The 25,696-nt window shown below is 39.1% G+C and overlaps 1 protein-coding gene across 1 annotated transcript in view; it reads right to left on the reverse strand.

Moving 5' to 3' along the window:
- Positions 1 to 25,696, reverse strand: part of LRP1B (LDL receptor related protein 1B) — a 566,614-nt gene that overhangs the window by 22,520 nt on the left and 518,398 nt on the right. Inside the window, exons 83-86 of the mRNA XM_056861170.1 lie at positions 14,580 to 14,741; positions 10,828 to 11,002; positions 8,420 to 8,524; positions 6,818 to 6,931 (exon numbers count right to left, since the gene is read on the reverse strand). Coding sequence (XP_056717148.1) covers positions 6,818 to 6,931; positions 8,420 to 8,524; positions 10,828 to 11,002; positions 14,580 to 14,741 — 556 coding nt within the window. The remainder of the gene's footprint in view (positions 1 to 6,817; positions 6,932 to 8,419; positions 8,525 to 10,827; positions 11,003 to 14,579; positions 14,742 to 25,696) is intronic.

Raw genomic sequence — 25,696 nt, forward strand, 5'->3', positions numbered from 1 at the left:
ACCTGAATGTGATCCAGTGATTCACTAGGGAACGTCTGAATTTCAGCTGGTATATACACCGATACCAGTATTGCTAGCTCTCTACTACCTCAACCCTTGCTGCTAAGTTTGATTGCAGGGACCACATATGAACAGCACCCATGTACAAATATGGAGTTGGGCTCTGAGATCCAAGTTTCCTGGATACACAAGATATCAAATTTCTGTAGATGAGTGGGAAATGCTGACTCATGAAATTTATTACTCCATCCCATGGTGTTCCATGAGATTATATACAGGGCTTTGTTAGGATCCTCAAAAATGCAGCCATTATTTCTGCTGTTAGATGTCGTGGTGAGGGAACTGGGAAAAGGATTATGGGCTGAGCTCATCATACAGGGGTTAGATGGACCAAGCTCATGTTCTTCCATATAGCAATCAAAGAGCTCTACATCAGTAGGCTTAAGAGTTTTTATGGTATGTGAAGGAGCTACGATCATAGGATTATTGTATTCAACCCTACTAGACTGAGTTTCATGAGGAATGGAATCTCTGGGTTGGATGTGTAGTGATTGGCGTCCTGGTCATTCCTGGCTGGGCCCCAAAGGTAATTTAGTACTGGGGAATTTTTTTAATTTAGTACTGTCCCTAATTAATCCCCCCCCACACACACACTAAAAGGGCACACACAAAATGCTTCCCCTCCTATCGAAATCAAACCAGTCCCAGGAGCGTTGAAACCTCATGAGAGGGAATCAAGCTGAGCTGACTCTGCAGTACACCACAAGTAATACCCGGTCTCAATTACTGCCTCCTCCACCTTGACTGCCTCCAGTCACTGCCTTCAGTTTCTTCAGTCTCTTCAGTTGCCCCCTGCAATCTCTTCCTCGAGATCTTCCCTTTGAGTCCACTGAATTCTCAATGCTCCAAATTTGCCTGAGGGCCTCCAAGAAACACCAAACTCACACCAAAACCAACTCAGCAGTTCCAAGCCACCAGCGAGCTTCAAAGGCAGCATACAACAGGGACCTCCGCCGACAGCTGATCAATCACTGAGATGGAACAATGATGGGCTGGCAAATCAGTGGGGCAGCTGCAGGGTCGAGTCAGAGCAGACGCTTTAAAGCTAGCCTCTGCCAGTTCTTCCGTGCCCCTCCTCAGCCAGTTCAATACCAGGGGTTCCTCTGTCCTTGTTCGAAAATGCTGAAGCCTCCGGGACCCTCCTGAAGTTCCAAACGTGCCCAAGGACACTGCACCCCACTGGAACCACTCAGCCACAGCTGGCAAGCAGGCAGGGAAATCCTACGTTCTCTCTGGCAGCCCCACAGCTCTCCGCCAAGGTGCTGTAAATGTGGTTTAAAATGTAAATGTGGTTTAAAATACATTGGCAGCACCATACGTCCCGTGAGGATCAGGATCTCTGAACATTCTTCTAGAATTCGCTCCAGAAATTTAGAAGCCCCGCTCACTGCCCATTTTTTGGAAAAAGGACATGGAGATAGGGATTTCTCCTTTTGTGTTTTATGGCAATTCCGTGGTCGACCCTATGACTCGCAAAATATCCAAAAAACACTGCACCAAATGGAGACTAAACTTATTTTCCTTATGGGAACATTGTCTCCCAATGGTCTAAACAATGAATTAGATTATTCCTGTTTTTTAGGATAGCATCACTTTAAGAACCCTTTTTTCTGAGTTTTTTCTGAGCCTGTCTGCTACAGCTGCGATCATTTAAGAGCCAAATCCTTTTTACTTTTAAATACCATCCTTATCTTTCCTTGACTATTCTGTCCTTTTGGAGACCTGGATACAAATCTTTGCGGTCCCTATGAGACAACACCTACTAAGGCACTTATACTTATATCTATTATTGGTAAGAATATTTATGCTTGCATAGTCTTTTTATTATTGATTAAATAATGTTTTAATGTCTATTATAAATGTTGATTTATTAGTTGAATACATGCATTTTTGATACACAGATACAGGTCACCGAAGAAGCCATATGCGAAACGTGGTCCCGATCTAGACAACACGTCTGACATCTTTTTCCTGTGGCTTTGTTCCAATAACTGCAACCTAAAAAGAATTTGAATGATTCAAAAAATTCTAATATCAAATGATACCTTAATTGGTTGATTACTTGAACTTACCTGTTGAATCAGGATCCTTGGCATCCTCTTGATAAGTCATACTTATTGGATTGTTATTGTAAATTTTGTATCTGTTTGTACTCCCTTTGTATATGCTGTATATATTTATTCACTTTGCACTTTATAAAATTCACTTATTTGCTTTATAGTGTTATAGTGCTGTTTTGGGTTGCTCCAATTATCCTTACAGCACTGAGCCTTCTTTTCTTGGGGTAGTAAATGGTGGCAAGAACACTGTCCCAGGAATCTCTGAACAACCCAGAGCCCGAGAGAAGTCTGACAACTCACAGTTTAAAATTACTTCAGCAACCCAAATTAAGATTATTTTGGCGGCCCAAATTTAAAAATGACTAGGAGCTTGCACGTGACACTCCTGCCTCAGTGGCATCTTGTCTCCGCCCCCCGATGCACATCTCAATCCTGTGGGATTGGGATTGGTTGACAGTGGTATGTGCAGGAGTTGATGATTGCTACTTTTGCTCCACTGATGGGCAGAAGAAAGCAATTTGTGCAGCTCTCCTAACTTGATGTCACACAACTTGCCTGGACCCTGAGTCTGCTTCTGCACAAGTTGCATGATGCGGACAAGCCTGACAGTGGCCACCACGCAACTCACTTGATTGATTTGCTACCACACAACTTTTGCAACTTGGCCTGACTTTTCCCAGGGAGAGGTTGCCAGGGGGGAGGGAAGAAGGGAAGCTGAAAGCCAGTGTGGTGTAATGGTTCAAGTGTCAGACTTAAACCTGGGAGACACTGGTTCAAATCCCCACTCTGCCATGGAAGCTTGCTGGGTGACCTTGGGCCAGTCACACTCTCATCCTAATCTACCTCACAGGGTTGTTGTGAAGATAAAATGGAAAAGATGAGAATGATGTAAGCTGTTTTGGGTCCCCACTGGGAGACAGGTAGTGTAAAAATGAAGTAAATAATAAATAAAGCTGCATATTGTGGAGACAGATAAAAGAAATGTTGGATGGTGAGTGGGAAGAGAGAAGGAAGGAGGGAAAGGGGAAAGGTTATGGAGGCTGCCAGAATGGGAGAAAGGGGACAAAAATGTAAGGGGAAATAAAGTGACCTCCCCAAGTCCATGTGGGATCCCAACTTGTTCTGATCTATAGTCCAATTCAGGTAAAAAAATATCTGGAATTAAGCTTGCTTTTCCACATTTAATTCAAGGGAACTAACTTGCCTTAACACCATGGAAACTGTTTAACTATGAACTATTAACTGTGGATGCCAAATCACAGAGTAATTTTAAAAATCAATAACTCATGAGGGAAGGAAGGCTATATATTAATTGTGCAAATCATCATTTGATCTATATAAGCCTGTATAATAGGACAGAATGTGTGTGCATTCATATGAAATGCATTTGTGATAGCTGTCATCTTGATGTCAGCGCTAAGTGGTTTGCAGGGAGCTGCAGATTTAAAACCCTTTAAAAACATTCTGGGATAAAATTGCTCTGTTTTTTTCCCCCAGTGAAGTAGCTACAACTTTATCCTTCTAACACTTTGTGATATGCACATTAGTAAACAATATCCCCAGAGTACAGCCACTAGAACCAACAATTTTATTTCTGTACACAAAAACACCCAGCCATAAAGTTGTCCCTCAAATATCAACTTATTGCCACTAGGGTGCATAATTATCCCAACCAATGTAATGTATTGGGAGAACAAATGCCCCATGAGTTTTTGTAAAAGAAAACTAATCCAGGGAAGTCTTGAAGTGTTAAAGTTGTCTATGCAAAAAGGATGGGTTTTAATGGACATTTCCCTCACCACAAAGAGATAAATGCCAACAACATTTACAATTAATACTGGTAGATATTTTTTATTGACAGCTTATGTTGGTTTTCTGACATCTTGATTCATAGTTTGGCATCAGGAAGAAAATTCTGAAGCTAGAAACATGCATTTTGCTAAGATGGTAAAAATGTGAAATTGAGCCTTGGAGTTATACTTCAAAAATACTATTTATGTATGATTTTCACATATTTGTCACATGGTTTGTATTTAGAGCTGTGCGTATGGATAAACCCGAACCGAAAATAAATCCGAAATTAGCCAATTTGGCAATATTCAGGTTTATTTTCGGCAGAATTCTAATACACGGGAATCTGCCTGAAGCTGAATATACGATTCCCAAAAAGCCGAATAGATATTCAGCTTTTTCAGGTGTCATCTATTTGCCTTTGCTCAGATGCTCTGTGCCTTCTCCCATTTTTCTATCTTTGACTGGTTTCATTAGGACCCCATAGTTGGTGCCCTTTTGGGGGAGGGGTTGTGTTATTGGAGCCAACTTGTTCTGACCAACCTTCCAGGTACATCACCCAACAGAAGACTATTCTGCAAGCAGACGAGTCATTTAAAAGATGGGGATCACCCAGTCCCGTCCAGAGGGATATACCCTCCAACTAAAAGTACCAGCTTTAGCAGCTGCTGACCAGGCTTCTGAAGAAGACTTCCTCACCCATGCAGATGAACAATCTCCTTCAGAACAGCCGCCTTGATTGAGACTTCAGCCGACTCCAATATCACCCCCCCCTTAAAACTTGCTTTCAAACTGGAGGTCACCCTGAGTACTGGATTTGTTTCCCCACACTGTGAAATCAGATTTTTGATGGGTATATTAAAGGACTGTTCACAGGAAGTCATTTGCCAACAAAATAAATGTTTTCTGTGCCTTATTTTTCTTGCATGTAAGCCGTTTCCCTCAGTTTGGAAGCTAATTTGCATGGACATCATGCAAAGCGACCCAGATATAAATGGAGCCTCCAGACTTTGAGGTGCCAGCCTGGGAATCGGCTCTTTCCATCAGGCCTCTGCAATGCTGACCTTCTGAACCTGAAAACCGATTGACAGCTGCTCTCACAAATGCCTGGAGGATGGAGACGACCCCTTTGTGAGCACATAAAATTGGACCCCTGTCCCAAACTTTGGTGTCCATCTAAGGAGAGTCCCTTGCAGCTACACTGAAAATTTGTTGACTCTACCCTGAAAAAAGAAAAGAAAAAAAAAACCTCTGGAGCCTCAAAAATAAATTCCATAGACTATAATGGATCTGAATTTTTTGGGTAAACCCCGAAATAAAGCTGAATATCCATTTACCGATATGGGTATTCAGCTTATTTCGGGTTTACCAAAAAAAAATTAGGGCCAATAAACTTGAAATTTACTTCTTCTTTTTGTACAGCCCTATTACAACTTTCTATCAAGGACAAATATTTACACAGAGAACATGTTGTGATTTCCTTTGTGGTAGTTAAGAGTACATGACCACACAAATGGATCAGATTGTAGCATATACATCTAGACAGTATATTTAGTTACTGCTTGCTTCAGAGTAGATGTTTGATAAACTACAGGACAATTCTGGAGTGCCTTCCAAAGAATATGTAAGGTTGTATAGCACTATCCCATCTTGACAAAAATTATCCTGGTAAGAATGCATAGTAGACGTACCACAGACTGATTGTCAAATTTGTCTAATGTAACTTTTTGTCTATGAACCTTCTTCACCAATAGACAGTACACAAAAGAAAACCCTATTTATCACAATTACAACATGATGGAGCCAGAAAATCTCTCTGAACAGTGTTTGAAAGATGACATAAAGTAAACATAAAAGCCAATTCAAATGATAAAGCTGCTACTATGAAATGTTTTTGTGTGGCATTGCCTCCACATAATGGTACCATATTTGAAAACTGTTCTCTGTGAGGATTGCATATACAGTATTTCCATGCCAATATATACCAAAAATATGTGGCACCGATGCTCTACATGTTCTTGGAACAATCCATGTGGTCAGCATCTTTTCAACTCTATGTCCCCAATGTAGAACTATCACATTATAGAAGATATTCATATAGCATCCATGATTTGGGATTCTTTAACATTGTAGGCTATAACCATAATGAAATACAGCATTAAGCAAGCTTAATCTCCTTTATTTAAATATGATTAAGTATGTTTAATTCTGTGCTGGATTGTGTCATGTGTCAATAAAGAAATAAAAGACTTAAGATAGCCTTTCTAATTTCAATCCCTTATCTTGTATGACTTTTTTTCAAGATTATGCTGTACAAGACAAGTGTAACTTCATTTCCTGGTGGGTAATAATATTTTTCTCCAGGAAATAAATCTGAATTCTACTTGAAAGATCAAATGAAGCTAAATTGTGCACTGTCAGTAAAAGAAAGAGTTAAGAGAGCTCTTCTAATTTGTTGATGTCTGCAGTAATTGCTTTTTAACAATTATTTTCATATTACGTTTATAAAGAAGTTTATTGCTTCAACAGCTGAAAAACTGCTTGTTCAATTATCTTGTACATTCTAGTACAGTAGTGTCAGATTTCAAAAAAGAATTCTAAAATCCAAGCTATTTAAAAGTAGGGTTATTTAGCAAACCTCCTGATATGTCACATTATTTCCCTTGTGCTGACAAACAGCGGTATAAAATTTCAGTTCTAATTATATGGCAATACTTTACCCCACACACTATATTTTAATACACTCATTAGAAACACTACAAAAGGCTGCATTTTATTACACAAATGAACCCTGAGATTAAGTATAAATTGTGAAATGGATATGGATATGCATGATGTGAACCAATGAACTGTGGCCTGAAATGATGTCACAAAATGCGCAGCATTAAGTGGAAGGTTAAACCTACTTGCATCTTGGTTCATTAAACGCAGTTAAAGTGCAAATTCCCTCATTCTGACAGTAGTAATCACAAGGGTTCACTTTCTGGTCACAGCGCTGACTTTTAAACCCCACAGAGCATCTGCAGAATTTCAGTAAAATACAGCTAAATAAATAAATATTCTGCCTTTTGCCAAACATGCTTTAAATGCATATATACAATTATGGTAAGACGAACGATAAGGAAAAAATGCTCAGCACTCTCACAGGGAAGTCTAATCTGATATTATTCACAAAACCTTTACTGAAAGCTTTGGGCACAGCCACAGTGCCTCTGAAAAGAAAGAACAGCACCGGCCTCAACAGGGTCCAGTTGCCCTCCTCACTATCTTTTGAGCATATAAACAAGCACATAACACAGTGCCTGAATCATTATTGATAATGGAAGATCTATGCACATCCCCTTATCCCCCTTCACCCGTCCTTCTCATCTGGGCCCTGAGCATGATTAACTTATATCTACCTAAGGTGAAAGGCCAGATATAGATACAGAGGAGTGCATGATTCTCTGGTTTCTGATAATGGTCCAGTTGCTGCATACCCGGAGAGGGTATCAGGGATATATTAAGACTCATGCTCACCCTTCCACATGCAGTTACTCTAGCCATATCAATGAATACAGTCCTGATCTACTGACATTAAATTACATTTTGGATTCCTGATGCCATAAAGAAACACTCTGGCTTCGGCCATTAGTTACCAGTAGCACTGATAATAATAAAATATCCTGACAGTAAGTTATTAGCCTTTTTTCATCACAAAGTGATTCCTTTCGATCACCACTTAGACCATAATCAAGCCTAGTGGTGCAACATACATTGAAATTGGGCACCTTAATTTTAGATGTGGTTGATGTATGCTTACATAACGATCCATTCACAAGCCTAGAATTCACATGTATATCCGCCATGTGGCTAATATGAGCCAGCTCGTGGTGGGAGGCATGGCAGGGGGATTCTAAGCTGAGACTCCATCCCACAGCTGTAGTTTTCAAACATCTTTTTTAAAAAAGCTGTCCCATTGCTAGTAGTACCATGAAGATGTATGCTGCAGCTGCTGTATGTGTTCAAAAGACTGTACACAAATTAATATGACTATGATGGTTAACCCAGATTTCAGGATCCAGTTCAATATTTGGAATATGAATACTGACTTTAAAACAGTAAAACCTATTTATAGGAATTAAAATAGCCATAATAGGAATTATATTTAAATTATCACAGAACCATCATGTACATGTGAATAATTTCATCACCTGTCATTTTATTGAAATGCATATGCTAATATCTACACATCAGTTTAAGTGGGAACAAATAGCTGTCACAAATATCAGATATTAACATAATTAGAAATGGCAGTCACTCTTCTATCACTTTCTGTTAAATAATGCAAATTTGCAAGAGTGAGAAAACCTGGAACACCAAAGATTTCATTGCCACAGGATTATCTGGGCAGAAAAAAATACCCAGACAATATGATACTAGGAATTCATTAATAGATATTAAGATGTTCCAATGATAGTCAGATATTAAGATGTTCCAATGATAGTCAGATACAGTATTATACTCACAGGCAAACAGGTATATTCGTCTCTGGGTCCAACTGACATATACCTCCATTGTAGCAATAACCATCACATAACTGACAACTGGATGCAACCTTTCCATTTGAGCAGCTGTAATGAAAAAAATGTAATTTAAAATACATTAGAGTTGAAGGCTAGTGCTTAAAATATCATAATGGGTTAAATATCCTAGATTAAAGATGAGGTTATAGAGATATCTCTCAGTTATGGTTACATTATCAGTTATTAGTTTACATTTCCAAGGGGAGAAAAAGGCAATGCCTAGTAAGATCATAAGAGCCCCGTGGCGCAGAGTGGTAAGCTGCATTACTGCAGTCAAAAGCTCTTCTTACGACCTGAGTTCGATCCTGACAGAAGTCGGTTTCAGGTAGCTGGCTCGAGGTCAACTCAGCCTTCCATCCTTCTGAGGTTGGTAAAATGAGTACCCAGCTTGCTGGCGTTAAAGGGAAGATGACTGGGGAAGGCACTGGCAAACCACCCCGTACACAAAGTCTGCCTAGTAAACGTCGGAATGTGACGTCACCCCATGGGTCAGGAATGACCCGGTGCTTGCACAGGGGACCTTTACCTTTAGTTAGATCAGAGAGCCTTAGAAAATTTCTTCTTCAGCCGAATATTAGGACCATTCATTTTAGTGATCAGTCCTTATCATTCCACAAAAAATGCATGGTAAGTGACTCTAGCATCTTGTCAATTTTAAATCAATGTGATATGAAAATAATGGACTTACTCATGGTCAGATTTCTATCTTGAGATGAACTCTTAGAGCACAAGTATTTAAGCACATGTGAGATTCATGTATCACTGATTTGAGTATAACATTTTTGGGAGGGAAGTAGAAATATGAGCAATTTTCATCTGCTTCTAAGTTTCCATCGCCCAATGGTCATTGTGTTGTTGTTTTTTAATTGTCAGCATATTATAAGCATAATATCCATTTAAAAAGTGTATAGGTACCAGCATAGACACCCTGACCTGGATGGCCCTGGCTAGCATGCGTGATCTCGTCAGATCTCAGAAGCTAATCAGGGTCAGCCCTGGTTAGTATTTGGATGGGAGACCACCAAGGAATAGCAGGGTTGCTGTGCAGAGGAAGGCACTGGCAAACCACCTCTGTTAGTCTCTTGCCATGAAAACCCCAAAAAGGGGTCGCCATAAGTCGGCTGCGACTTGACAGCATTTTACACACACACACACACACACACCAGCATAGACAAGTGCAAACGTTTCTCCAAATTTGAAAAGTTCAAATGAGTAGCACCCATAGCAAAACAAAGTCTTGTGGCATCTTAAATTGTAACATTCCTATGGCATGAGCTTATGAAAAACACAGCCCACGTTTTCAAATGCAACTGACAACTGTATTTCACAAAAGCTGATGCTACAATAAATTTGTTAGGTGACACAAGATTTTTAGTTCTAAATTTCTGGTCTTCTTACAGTTGACAGAATGACTGTGTTCCTTGCTACAGAACACGCGCAGAGACACTGCCTACCAACATTCAGTTTTTAGTACACTCTGTCCATGAATTCAAGATTCTGTCTATGGTAGAAATGTATTACAACGAGCTAGGGATTTACTGGCTCTAGAAGGCCCATAATAACTCTAAAAGGCATACCCACTACAATAAGCCATACACACAGAGAGTCTTCAAGCAAACAGATGTCATGAAATCTCTTGAGTCGACCACAGGGACACTTTCGCCATTTCAGGGATAAAATCCCGTTTGTTTATAAATGATGTGAGGGCCCAATCCTGATTGGGACTGTGGTGGGGGGAGAGGCACCTGCTCCCCCCCACCTACCCGCTGTTTCAAAAGCCCCAACTCCAAGGGTTTGGATTTTGAAAATGGCATGCATGGGTGGGAAAACAGGAGTTCCCTCCAAGCCACGTTCCCAATCAAAAATTTTCCTTGCACCTTTGTAAACAGAATTTCATCCCTAAAATGGTGGAGACTTCCCTGTGTTAGACTCAGGGATGAATTTAGTTTGGTTCTTAGTCCTCCATGTGTACACAGAAGGTTACCTCATATGTGTGGTCAGGTATGCTATGACAAGGAAGCCTCTAAACCTTCCTGAATTCACAAACCGAATAAAAATGTGAATTCTGATCTCAAGTAAGGATATGTGAAACCGTTCTGTCTATTTTTCTGGATAGTTTCCCTATTACACGTGCTGGTCTATGTTGAATATCTGAGAAGGTTTAGATAACTTTTTTTCTTTTTTAAGAAGCACTGATATGCAAATAACCCAGAAAACAGTGGTTTAAGTTACAAATAATGATATAACCTGTTATATTTTTCCTACATTTTTGTACTCCAAGCTTTATTTTATATTGCAAATGTTTATACTAAATATTTTCTGATTATTTAATAATCATAACTTTGACTTACTTGCATGTTATGTCATCGCCCTCCTTGTCTATAATGCACTGTCCTCCATGACACTTGGCACACTTGTCTACTTCACACTTCGGACCCTCATATCGTAAAGGACAGACACATTCTACATTACCATCATCAGCGATGATGCAGGACTCAGAATTCACACAATAATGGTGACAAACATCTGCAAGGAATGAAGAATCTATATCACTAGTAATAAAAATTGAATTTATTTTCAATAAAAGCACACTGACTAAAATACATTGATTCAAATCATACATTGATCTCTCACAACCCAAGATGATTCTGCTGAACCGCATATGGAGGGGTTTTCATGACTGGAAGAACATGTCTATGAACCTGTCTACCATACTAAGATCTTCTTCTACAGCAGTTTATGTTATTTAAGAGACTCTCCCAATATCCCGAAATAGAATGCAGCCTGTTGGCAAATAGTTTTTATTACGAATTTCAATGTTGCTCGTTAAAATCTTAGCTGATCCATCACTTCACTGGGTGGCCTTAGGTCACTTTCTTTCACCTCGTGGTCTGTAACATGGGCTAATACTGCTGGCAAACATCAGTTGGTTATTGAGAGGATTATTGAGATAATGTATGTGGAAAACTTAGGGGAAGGTACTGTAAATGACATACTGTTGTAAGTGTTCTTTATTATAACAAAAGTTATAATCCATTTGGAAGCATAAGTTTTCAAATGAATCAGTATGACTGGGCAACTATTGTCCACTGTAAAATAATTCTGAAAGTCTTTGAATGTTTAAATAAGTTACACCCCTTCCCCTTGCTTATTTGTTCATTAATAGATTTTGTTTATCTGTAATACGCTGTTATTTCAGACTGTCAGCAGACTTTCAAATCTGATAATCAACACAGAGTGTAGAAAGTACCCTTAAATTTACATTTAAATGAATTCTTTTTTTTAAATTGATGTTTGCAGAAGCAGTCAACTAGAAACAACTTGCCTGGCTTTGAGTAAGCCTCAAGTAAATATTTTTAATCTGTGTGTCTGACTGGGCATGATTTATGTACTATATTGTTTTCAAATACTCAATTGTAGTTATTTTTAGATCCACACAGTTTATTTAATAGCAAGAGCAACAGCATCCCAATTAATCAAGGTTTTCTATTCAAAGATTTGAATTCATTTTGTAGTCTTCCAACTGGAAATACATTCTGTTGATTTCAGTGAAAATTCCATTTATGATGCCCATGAATTGTCTGACAGATTTGTTATTGAATTAAATAGTTTAGTCTCATAAAAAGCTTTGTTTCAGACCTTTGCAACTTCAAATTTATGTGGGTTCTTCCATTTTTACAGTATTTACAAGAAAACTACCACAGAAATCATTATTTCCTCTGCATCTTTCATCTTTTCAATGAACTTTTATGGATCTGATCTAGTAGGCTGTTATAGAACTCTTTCAACAACACACATTAGTCTTTTCTATGCTTTGCAAATGTTGCTGTTTCATACAGAATGTAAACTGTGTCTTCTTTCTTCTCAGCTCAGTTTTCAAAACAGAACTTTTGTTTCTAACTACTGTAGAATACATGCATGGTCTGTGACCTCTTTGGCATCTTCCAGATAAAGGACTGAGCAAATCAGAGGAACAGAATGAACATACGTATAGTTTATTTACATTAGATTTCATAGAAGTTCTATGGACACTTCATTTGACCGAGACTCGGTGAGCTAATTTTATCAATGCTTCAGTTCAAAAGTTTAAAAATCCCACATGAAGAGCAGCCCTATTGTTTAAGGCAGTTGGTAGAACTAATGTATGAGTTGGAATTGGGTGGGGAAGATATTCCAGCATTAGTCTGGAGATTGCCAACATGTGACATAATTCAGACATAAAACTGCAAGTGGTGTCATTATGTTGGGGCAACGCTCTAGGTGGTGGTGGAAAGTGCTGTCAAAAAGGGGTTGCCATAAGTCGGCTGCGACTTGACGGCACTTTACACACACATGTGCTATCACAACTGTCCTCACCTCTCCCAGAATTTCCCAGTGGATTGCCAGCTACAGCTAGTAACCCTAGCGGGGACTCCTTGCTGAAGTTCCTGTCCTCCAGACCACCCCCCATTCATGCATTTTTTTTCACCCTCACAAAAGGGAGGGGAGAAATGCTGAGAATAATGTAACTGTGTTTAGGATTGCATGGTAAGAGAATCAAATATTTTGTGCTGTATTCATTCTTGAGTCCCAAAGTTCTTCACCAAATGGTGCTCTGCTTTGCCTACCTGGTCTTGAATTGTACTATGGGTTTCAGTTTCCTAGCTGTGTTCAGTCCTTCTATGCAGGGCAGATTGCATATGCATTTCATGTGCACCTCCTCCTAGAATTCCATTTGCATTTCTGTGTATTTTATACTTTGCTCAATAAACTATCTCTGTTTCAATATATTTTCAGTATACTTTCTCGTTCTTGTTTGTTATTATATTGGGAATAAAGAAATAATTCAATAAATTAAAAAGAGCCTTTGTATGCTAGGTGTCAAGGAAGATAAATTGCTCTAGCTCCCAGGTGGAGGTAATAGAAGTTGAGGGGAGAGATGTTCCATTGGCTTCCCATTTGCTACCAAGCTCAGTTTAAGGTATTGGCTATCACATACGAAGCCCTTCATGGTCTTGGCTCCCGTTATTGTGGAACCACCTCTCTTCCTATGGTGCACCACAACAACTTCACTCATGTTAGCAGGGCTTATTGCAACCTGCAAATGGGCAAAATCAACAACTGCCATACATGTGCCTTCTCCACTGGGGCTCCCGCTTTGGGGAATGGCTTGCCCGAGGTCAGGAAAGCTCCCTCTCTCCTGGCTTTCTGTAAAACTGAACTATTCAAGAGAGCGTTTCTGCACAGGTAATAGGGTGGCATTGTACAAAATAATTCACAAACTTAATTGGATAAATGATTGAGGCTATGGCCTATACTGCTGCATATAGCTTATTGTAAGTAGAATATTATGTTATTTCTGTACCGCTTAATGTCATATTGATACTTATGCTACACTTCAGTTCTTTCTGGTAATTCCAGACTTCTACAACCCCAATACGCTGGTTATTGAATGTCCCATTTTGTTGACTCACTATCCGCCTTGAGTCCCTATGAAAAAGGCAGACTATAAATAACATAAATAAATAAAATAAATATGGGAGGCAGCAGAAGTAGCTGTAGAAGAGAGAGTGGGGTGGGAACCAACAGTGGTCAGGCAGAGCTTTATAAACCCCCACCCCAACTCTGCCATTTAATATGGCTGCTTCAGCTGGCTTTGCTGTAGAGATGGGCAGTGGTTCATTGTTCCCCCATGTGCCTATTTTTAGGGAGCTATATAAAGCTATGTTTCATCAGCTATATAAAGCTTTTCATGAACTATAATAGGTAATTAAAGATTTCTGTTGATGGTTCTTTTATTATTTACATTATCTGATTAGATTATTAGTAATTTTTATTCTAGCATAAGTTCTGACCAGAGCTTGTTTGTTATTAAATAAAAGGTATTAGTACTCATATATAAGGTTGTGCTGATTTCCACCAATTCCCCCCTCAGGACTTTGGAGAGCCCTGAAAAAATGTGCTGGTACTCAGTACCATTGAGTACAGTCATTAAAAAAAAACACTACTAGTTCTCACTGTATGACTTTATGGGGGAGGGGATGAACTACTTTAAAGTGTTTAATTCTATTCACTTTTTACTATTAAAACTTTAAATATGATCCTTAATATTAATTATACTTACAATATTGGCATCTGTCACCAGTATATTCAGGCTGACAATGGCAACGGGGTTGATTTCCAGCAGTGACAGTGCAGGTTCCTCCATTTTGACAAAAATGATCACAAACTGTTTTATTACAGTTGGGCCCTGTAAAACCCAATGTACAACAGCATGTTGGTCTTCCTATGAGACACAAAAAATGAAATGGTTAGCATAGAGAAACTTTATATGTCAGCCTTTTCTTTAACCTTGAACTGCTTGCAAAAAAAAAAAAAAAATGGATTGTAGAAACACCATGTCAAGAGCACACAGAGTAATTTCTCCTATATTCTTAGGTTTAAATATACCACAGTCTCTCCTAATACTTTGACTTCATGTTAGTCCCACGTTATGGACAATTATTTATTTTGGCTAAATTGAATGCCATTACGCCAGGAGAGCAATTGGATTGTTTAAATAAGGTGCCATAATCTCAGAGAATGTGTCAGTGTGGCTCTGGACAAATAGACACCCTTCAACATTCTTTATTTGTGTTCTGCTTAATGTGGTAAGAGATAGATGGATAAAACCTTTTATTCAGGACTCTAGCTGTGTATTGGATAATCTGAAGTTTCTTTTAGCAGGGCTGGATTTTAATGTTACTTTGGCGGTTGTCAATTCCCCCCCCCCCCCCAGTTGATTAGGATTAAAATTTATTTTAATGTTTTTTTATTATTTTAAAATTAAAAGATAATAATTAGACTGTATAAATGACAATACACTTTATTGAGAAATCACTTTTTAATTATTATTTTATTTCTTTTGATTTTCTATGATCTTGAAACAATGTATTATAATCAATAGGGGAGGGTAGAAATATCTTAGAACAAGTGGGAATTCAATTAATGTTCCTTTTCCCTCTTTTTTGTATATATAAATATGAGAAAACAATAAAAACATACTTTAAAAAAAGATTAAAATTTATTAATTTTGCACTATATATATATTGGATAATCTGAAGTTTCTTTTAGCAGGGGTGGATTTTAATGTTACTTGGGCAGTTGCCAATCCCCCCAGTTGATTAAGATTAAAATTTATTAATTTTGCAATATATATATATATATTCCCTTTTTTCTTTTAGTCTTCAAATTAGTGCAACACTGTTCAGAGTTGAATTGGCTATATGAGCAGTATCATTGAAGTCAAACTCTATATGTGTTTTGTCCAAAAATCAGTAATTAAACAAGCTCTTTAAGCCAGAATCACAGATAAAAATCACAGAACCACAGTAATTTTAGCCAGGCCAACAGAATGGCAAACAACTGATAAGAGTGGTAAGGATTGATCAGTATGTTCAATATCTATTCATTACAACACAGCAGTAGGTAGGGATGAGCTGATGTAGCCACTTTTGTTCCTTTTTTATTCCATATGTTGTCAGTGTCATTTATTCCAGTCTTCCTGATTTTCATGGCTATTACTGCGTATTCTTTTGTTTCCTTTATGCTGTCATTATACTATTTATATGCACACGCTACTTATACGCACACTCAATTTTATGCCATTTATACACCAGATATATGGAAGCAATGCACAAATAGCACTGAAAAATGCAAACATTTTAGTGGAACAATTGATGTGATGGAACAGAATATTGTGAGAAAAATATTTGTGGATTCACTTCTTAGAAATGAGCTGGAAAAGCAAAATGGGAATATTCCATTTGAACCACCAAGTTTATGAAATTCAGTTTCATTCCTCTATAGAACCTGCAATTGCTGAGATAAATTTGAGTATTTAAACATAGATGTAAAAAAAAAAATACTGATGGCACAAATTTTCAAGCCTGATTCACAATGTATCTTTTAATTCCTTAAAAAAATTCTTTAAAATAATGAATTATGAAGCAGAGTTTCCAGACTTTCCTGAAGCCTGCTTTCTTCTTACCTAAATGGAACATATTATGTTGCCCGTTCCCCACTTTGCATTACTTCATGAAGGCACATAAGATTTTATCAAGGTTTGCCTCAAGCTTCAGGCACTGAAAGACATTCACTTCTGCCATGTAAGCATAATGTATCTTGTATTTCCTGGGATCACGGAAGCTTAAATAACCACTGAATTCCTTGCATATACCACATATACACAGCAGAGTATGAGACCTTTTTACACTTGGGGCATTTCTGACCCATATGGTCTTCTCCAGATGGTGAAGGTGGCAGAAGTGGCTATGCTGGGTGGGGGGGGGGTAGCGTTGCAAACTCCAAATTAGGGGACTCCTAATGGAACTTGTGGTGGAGTGGAAGTTGGGGAGGGCAGAGTTTGGGGAAGGCAGGAATGTGATGCCATAGAATTCAGCAGGAATGTGATGTCATAGAATTCACCCTCAAAGCGGCTATAGTCTCCAGGAGTACTGATCCATGTAGTCTGAAGACTACCTGTCATTCTGGGAGATCTCCACTCCCTGCCTGAAGGTTGGCAATCCAAGCAGCCAGCTCAATGTGGCTTCATAGAGGAAGGGAAGGAAATAGAGAAAGACTGAGTGATGGAGATGACAAGAAGCAAAACCAAAGGCTTTGGTGGCTAAAGTTTGGAGGCCAAGTCAGGAAGTGTGGGGAATGCTACACAAGATGTGGCAGAAGCAGGAAGCAGCAAGGTGTGAGACAGAAAGGAAAGGCTATGCAGTGTGGAGGAGGAGGAAGAGAAGGAGCAGAGAAGTCTATAGGGAAGTCTTCTGTTGAGGAGCCTTGACCCGGGGCTGAACTATCTAGGGCAGGCAGATCATCCACCCAGAGCAAGGTAGACAAGGAGATGCTCTGGGTCAGGTGAGTGAGAGAAACCACACATGTTAAACCCACTAGTATCCAGAGTCTCTTTTTGCAGACATGGACTGCGTTCAAAGTGCCCCTTCCACCAGATGCAATCACAGTGAGGAAGCAATTGAAATACACCGATATGCAATTTATACTGGTAAGAAATGACATCAGAAAAAAATGAATTAGCCTCATATGAAATTAAGATGAGATTAAGAATATGGCCTTGTTTGATTGATAGTTCACCAGGCATCCATATATAATATGGGTATCCAGAGTACAGAAGCCTTCGTTGTGCTCAGCTTCTTGATTCATTTAAAGTGGGAAAATATTTTCCCTGACATTGCAATGAAGTAGCCCTAAGTGATTCATTCTGTGGATCCCTAAATACTGGGACTTATGACTAGGAATTGAAAGTATTTTTACAGCATTGTTATAAATACTTAAAGCATGTAATCTCTTTCACAGTTTCTTGTCCAGATCAGTTCAACATATTAACAAGAACATTTCTAGACTGGCATTCACTAACTTCAGTGTTACGCTTTGCATATCCTTGATCTACTTTATGCAAAGAGGATGGCGGCCAGGCTGCACGCCGCTTTTAAAGGCGTGGGGAGATGCACGGGGGTCAGGTGGCCGGCCTGACGTCACTCCCCAGAGCCACCCGGGTAAGTCTACAAATGCACGACCTGTTTAATTAGGTCATGTTTCTTTCTGCTAGAAGCATTTAAAATGTATGGATGGAGTACAACACCGTTACCCAGCTGTGGGGCTTGTGTTCGGTGCTCCAATCCCAGGTGGCACTGGCCTCACACAGAGATGCCCGTCCTGGTGGGGCCATCTAAGCGCTACTCCGGTGGCTGTCCCAACAGATGGTTGGGCCATTTATTGATGCTTTCGATACATTGGATGACAGGGTGGTGATCTGATACTTGGATCCGCCCCCATGGTTTTCTGCCAATGCTCCATTCTGTTGTGATCAATAAAGCTGTGGCCATTTTATTACCCAAAAAGTACTGTGTGTGTGGGTTTATTTTGCTGTTCCCCCCCCTTTCTCCGGGGAGCCATTCACCCATGGGGCCACAAAATATATGATTTCATTTCCTTCACTAGCATACATGTTCTGCATTCCTGCTGTAAGTGGAATAAGAACAGTATGGCAGTAATGGGCTAAAAATCTTCATCTAGTTGCTGAAAAGTTATTCCTTCTTGTCCCTGAATTGTCATCTTTGAGAATGCACTTTATCAATCCTTACAGGAAGTATCAAATAGTGTGAGAGATGCTCATTTAGGCCCCAATAGCTCTAAATAATTCCTTTTTCCTGTGGCCTCTTTTTTCATTCATGCAGCATGGATCTTAAAATTGTATGCAAACCAGTCATGAATAAATCACACAAGTGAAACGTCTGGCCAAACTCTAATGGTTTTTAATGGTTCTACCCCCACAGAATGCTTGCTTGTCAGTCAGCTTTTATTAATTAACATATCCTTTTAGATTAGAGAATGAACATTCATTATAAAATTGTGACAGGTAGATAAATTGTCTACTCAGAAACTTAAGATTATGAAATCTTTTAGTTTCTTCTGGACTCAGCAACAGATGATTTAGAAAAAAATCCATTTATATTGTATACTTAACACAATATATTAAATAACTCAAAGACTGTGCACAGCCAAAAGCAAAATAAAATAAAATTAGTCATGAATATGAAAAAGCCATGGACTAAGATAATAATGACTAACTTAAAACCTTTGATCGCAATGGAATGTAGTCATGATTAATTCTTGCAGGATCATGGGATTTAAAGTGCTTTCATGAGCAGAGCGTATTTATGCTCAAGTCGCTTTCTGACTGGAATATAAGGATTCAGAGATCTGCACTCCTACTTATATCTGGCAAAGGAAGCTTTGACTCTTGAAAGCAAATACCCTGCAAATTGTGTTGGTGTCTAAGGTACTACTGGGTTTGAATCAAGGAGTGTGTGTGTCTCAATTTCTGCGGCTTTCCCACTTGAACTACAGCCCTGCCCTGCATCTTTTTTGTTTGTTTGTTTGTTTTTGAGCATACATTTTATTATCAAAGTTGCTTTGGATCAGCATAGAAAAAAGTCATGCAGACCAATGAAGAGGCTGGACAAGAACAGCTTTGAGTATACATTTCATATATCAAAGTTGCTTTGGATCAGTACATCTTGGCTAGTTTCTTCCAAATTGGAGGTATCTGGTGCTTCAGCCATTTGGTTGCTCATGGATTCAGTTGTCTGGTGGTGTGTGTCTGTTCCTCACGAGATCCATTGGGGTGAGGAGAAAAGTAGGGTAAACAGCTTGGCTTCATACCCCCTCACACACAATTTGTTGCATCCAAGCAAAACTTTCCAGGCTGGGAAATCAGCAGAAGCTGATTTCCTGCTGTTAGCTGCAATCACCTGAGAGTCAGCTCTTGATTTCCCAACTCTGCTGGAGTTGACTTCCCACCTCCAAAGTATTTGCTGAGTACACAGCAAAATATCCCCAGCAGGAGATCAGAAGTTGACCCTGGCTGATCCCTGACAGCCTCTTCCCATGAATAAACAGAAACATATTGCAAACAACTGATTATTTAGTTATCCAATGGCCACTGCAAACAGAGACCTTTTCTGCACACTTGAGTTACTCCTGATTTTCTTTGAGGTTGATCCACAAGCATTGGAATCGGTTTGGGCATGTTTCTTCTGCATGTCTGCCCTCTTTGTGCATTTTTTACAGGTGTGTAGTCAGTTAATTTTTTCAATGCATGGCTTAAATAATGGGGATTTTCATGGGAGAGTGTTGTCATCATCGGTGTCACTATCGGTGGCATCAGAGCACCCCCCTTTATTTTTTTTAAATGGCTATAAAATATCATTGCAGTGTTGTGATGACTGTTTGAGCAGGTTCTCTGAATTCCCAGCTTCCATTTTTTTAAAGTAAGTCATTAGCCTCTTCCCTCATGGAGATACAAAGGAAAAGGCATATAATTGAAAAGTGGGCTGGAGGTGGGTGGGACAAAGAAAACTGATAGAAACAGTATACATTAGGAAAAAGCTGATTCTTTCTGGATGCCAGCTTCTAGAAAAACATCGTGGTAAAAATGGTCTCAAGAGAGGATGAAAAAACACGGAGGGGGGGGGGACAAAAAACAAACGAACAAAGAAGAAATGAAAACTAAGAACGAAGAAGAGAGAGAAACCACATGGAAAATCCCCAAACTTGAGCCAAAGCAGCAGATGTTCAAACATCCTATATAATGATGAGGCAGTCTATCATTTGGGAGTTAACTCCTCTTGGAAGCTTCCCTCCTTTACATCTATTACAATCGTCAAAGGTGTGTGTTTGAGAGAAACATGCTCCAAGGCAACTGTTAAATTCTTTAATACTGTTACATAAAACTACAATGCATGAATGTTATTATTCTCTTAAATTTCTGAAAATCAATTCCTTCACAATTCTCAGTATTTTTGCTATTTCACCTTATAAATACTATATTTTGTTTTTAACCATACAAGGGTGAAAGTGGCTAAAGACTGCTGTATTTGTTCCAATTGTTGAAGAAAGAAATGCCCAAAAAGTTCATTAACATGAAAAAGTTGGCATTAACTACTAAATATAGAAATGAGAATGTCTTTTATCATATACCAAAGGCATTCAGTTGAACTTGCTGGCCTTTTAAACTTTTCCTGCTGCCCTCCTAAATGTTTCATCACCGGTAAAACTAATATTCATTGAGTTGTTGATAACAGAAATATTAATATAACTATTTTACTTATATTATGAATTTTTATTACTCTAATAACTATAATCATTCTTTTAACTGCGTGATTCATGAGTCAAGAAGTCCAGTGTTTTCTATAATTGTATTTTGTCCAGTTATTCTTCTAGGAGTCATCAAGTGTATGTTTCATCAAGTTTTTCTGTTGTTAATTATTTTTAAAAAATTCCTATTTGTTTGTTTTCCTTGAAAATGTTCCATACTGGGACTGAAGTTTTAATTATGTTTCACAGATGTATGCTTTTAATTAACTGATGACATTTTCTGTTCTGTTATTACAGTGCAATACAATTGTCATAAACTTATAAATTTTAATTAAAATTGCCCCAAACTCTACTTACATAATGTCCACACAGGATTGCCAAAAGGCTTAACTGTAAGTATACTAATAATGAATTATAGGCGTGATTTGTTTGAGAAATTAACATTTGTGGTCCAGATAATGAGGATCTAAAACGTACAGTGCCCAACAAAGTTTTTATACATTAAAAAATCTACAATGAATTATGCATTGCAATTTATCTTAGCTTTATTATTATAATATTATTATTAGGTAAAAAGGTAAAGATCCCCTGTGCAAGCACCAGGTCATTCCTGACCCATGGGGTGTCATCACATCCTGACATTTCCAAGGCAGACTTTGTTTGCGGGGTGGTTTGCCAGTGCCTTCCCCAGTCATCTTCCCTTTACCCCCAGAAAGCTGGGTGCTCATTTCACCGACCTCGGAAGGATGGAAGGCTGAGTCAACCTTGAGCCGGCTACCTGAAACCGACTTCTGTCGGGATCGAACTCAGGTCGTGAGCAGAGCTTTTGACTGCAGTACTGCAGCTTAACACTCTGCACCATGGGGCTCCTCAATTATTATTATTATTATTTCAAATTATTTATTTATTTATAATGTTTAAAAATCGCTTTTCCACACTAAGGTAATCAAGATGGCTTACATCACAATATATAAGAAGAAGAAGAAGAGTTGGTTTTTATATGCCGACTTTCTCTACCACTTAAGGGAGAGTCAAACATGCTAACAATCCCCTTCCCTTCCCCTCCCCACAACAGACACCCTGTGAAGTGGGTGAGGCTGAGAAAGCATGACTTGCCCAAGGTCACCCAGCTGGCTTCGTGTGTAGGAGTGGGGAAACAAATCCAGTTCACCAGATTAGCCTCCGCTGCTCATGTGGAGGAGTGGGGAATCAAACCCAGTTCTCCAGATCAGACTCCACTGCTCCAAACCACCACTCTTAACCACTACACCACGCTCTTAACCATCACACCATAACAAGTTAATCAGTAGCATATGAACAATCACTCAAAAATAAAAACCCGGGAAAAGCTTGGCAAAAACAAGCACTGGTAGTAAGTGGAGAAACATCACAATGTTGTGAGTCAAAACACTGGGAAAATAAAATACTCCATACTCTTTGCCTACACCAAATAAATATTTCAGGATGAAGTGTTTCATAATCAATGTGCCAGTACAAAAAAAAAAAAAAAAAAAAACCCACCTGCCTCCAACTGACGTTAGCCTCACTCCAAAAGTAGAAAGATTTGGAGCAGCATTTCAGATGATTTATCAATGAATTAGCAACCTCCTATAGGACAAGATACCCTGACCTCAGATATTCTCTTGAAAAACTATTTTATAGGCCAAAACAAGCACTCCAAACCTCACCAAAACAAACTGAATGCCAGCTGGTATCTGGTCACAATAACAACATAAATACAGTATTACCTCCCAGCAGCCATCTTCTGAACCAACTGAAGTTTCTGAATGCATTTTAAAGGCAGCACTATATTAAAGGAAGCTTCTTTAGTGACGTAATACGGACATTACCAATTAATGGATAACTGTGTTATGTTATCTCTGCCCAAGAGCTGGAACAACTGATGACCCAGCTAAAGTTGGTAAGACATCTCATGCGATGGATTCCAGCTGAATTTAATGGTAACTCCAAACTGCTTGCCTCCTTCAAAACATCAGGGGTCTGAGTCTGTGGGCACCTTTGTAATTTTGAGAGGGGGTTATTAGTATCAGCACAAAATGCCTGCCAAGGGGGATAATGGACAGATCTTTACACGCTAGGGTTTAGACTTAGGGGGATACCAAGACTCCACAGAGGCGTGGGGTCAATTAAGTTGATCCACCCCCACAGCTTGATGGAACTGACTGGTTTTCAGATGGCATTAGGCTACTTTTCTGCTTATATGGTTGGTGCTCCTGTTTTTCACCTGGTGCCCTGGTTTTTCACTGGCAAAAGGGGATGTTCCTGGGGAGAAAGGGCTCAGGAAGTTGACTAAAGTCAGCCCTCCCCCCGGGAAAACTCCCTGTGGCGCCGGCACGAGCCCTAGTGCTGAGGAAACGCTGCCACATGGCTCCCTACCACCAGCATAAGTGGCAATGATGCCGGCACAGGGGTCATGCCAGCTCCTAACCCCCTTCCCTTCCCTCTGTATTATACAGACAGGCAGAGTTGTGTGCTGTTCCTGTATAAAACCAGTGTTAAGGCTTGTCTCTTGTTACTGTTCCTAAGTTTGAGAAGCTGAGAGTCACAAACATTTCAACCATTAGGCATAAAGCTTTGATGTCATACTAGAGAAGGACCTCTCCATAGACACAGACTTTTAGACACAGAAATGCAGGAACTTAGAAGCCATGCAATTGGAAGATGTTCCCCCTTGAATTGGGAGCCTTGGCCAAATAGACAAGATATAGCACTACACTTTACTTGTCTAACTGCACTGCAACAGCATAGAGCTATATACACTTGCCAAGCTAAATGCACTATCCTCCATCTTGTTATATGGAAGATTTCATAAAATCCCATTTGCGGATACAGTTTGGCCTTGCTGGAATAGTGAAATTGAATCACGTGTGCATGTCCCTTTTAATGGTTCCTTTTATGCTTGTGGCCAATCCAAATTCATTGACCCGCTGTTTGTAAACAGGGAATGGCTTTCTGATGAAATCAGGACATCCTACCTTATGACCATAAAAAACCCAAAAATAATTGAATCAGTTGCAAAGTTCTTACAGTTAGCAATCAGATACTGTGAATGGTGTGTAGCTTTCCTTAATGGCTGATATGGGATGGTTTTATCCAATTTTATTTATTTGTGCTCGAGTTTATCCTAATGTATGTTCTTCCTTTTTATATGCCAATAAAAGTGTGTTATGTTGTTTTGTTGAGAAGGCCCTCTTCCAGGTTGCCAACCACCAAAGATGGAGACTCCCAAAGCAGGGAGTGGTTGGGTGGGTTCATAAGGGAGTAGGCAGTCTTTCAGGTACGTTGGTCCCAAACCATCGTCATCTGAAAGCGATGATCAGGGTGCCATTATTGTTTATTAATAATTGAATGTTTTAATTATGTATATGATATTTATCATTTTAATTGAAATTGTATCTTGTTAGTCATCCTGAGCCCGGCTTTAGTCAAGAAGGGTGGAAGAAAAATGTAATAAATAAATAATAAACAAATAAATAAATATAGGGTTTTGAAGGTCAAGACCAGCACCTGAATTGTGCCCAGAAACGAACTGGGAGCCAGTGTAGATGGACAAAGACTTGAGTGATATGCTCCCTACTACCCACTCCAGTCAACATCCTGGCTGAAGCATTCTATACCAACTGAAGTTTCTGAACACTTCTCTAGGGCAGCCCCACAGCCATAGTTGGCTGTTCAGTCAAAGCTGAACCAGAGCAGGAAGTCATTAAACAAACATATGTATTTTTGTTACATTTGAGTCCCATGTTCTCATCAACCTATATAACCCACGGCAAACTCTATAGGATCCAGAGAAAAGGGGTCCCGATTTGTACCAGCTGTGGTCTCTGGTGGTTAAGGATTAAAGAATACTCTGTGTGTAAAAGAAAACAAATACACTAATAAAGGAAATCCACTTTGCCTCACACATCTAAAGTTTGAAAGTCGACCTTTTAGTAATAATAGTAATATGCTTTATCTTCTGTTCCTTTTAATGATTTTTCCCATTTAATTTGAACAGTTGGAAAGTTATTTTTCCATTAATCGTGAATACATGACATGTTTATAAAGGACACAGCTTAGACATACAAGGCATCTGTTCCAATGGCACAAAACAAACAAATCAATGAGGAACACCCACAATGAAAAATGTGCAAAACAGAAAGAGTCATAAGAGCAGCATATGAAAACAAACAAAAATAAATAAGAAGAGCATATTTGTACATTCTAAACTGGACAAAAACAAACCTCGATAATCTTTGTAACTATCAAGATAAAAAACCACTATCCATTTGAATGCTTAAGAAGGCTTGTGACTGGCTGGGGGCTGGCACAATGGGCCCAAGGAGTCACCTTCAAGGTAGCTGGAAGTGCTGCCTCCTCATATGATTATGTAATTAGGGTGATTACGTAATTATGTACTTAGGATGATTATGTAATTCACGTTTGCCACCCCCACCCCGAATTTGGGCTACTGTACCAGGAATAGATACCAGACTGGAATTCATAACGTTGGAACCAGGGGCTCTTTCTCAGCTGAATTTTCAAACTGATGCATAAAAAGAATTAAAAGTAGCC

This window comes from Euleptes europaea, chromosome 15 (genome assembly GCF_029931775.1).
Source record: "Euleptes europaea isolate rEulEur1 chromosome 15, rEulEur1.hap1, whole genome shotgun sequence".
Taxonomy (NCBI): domain Eukaryota; kingdom Metazoa; phylum Chordata; class Lepidosauria; order Squamata; family Sphaerodactylidae; genus Euleptes; species Euleptes europaea.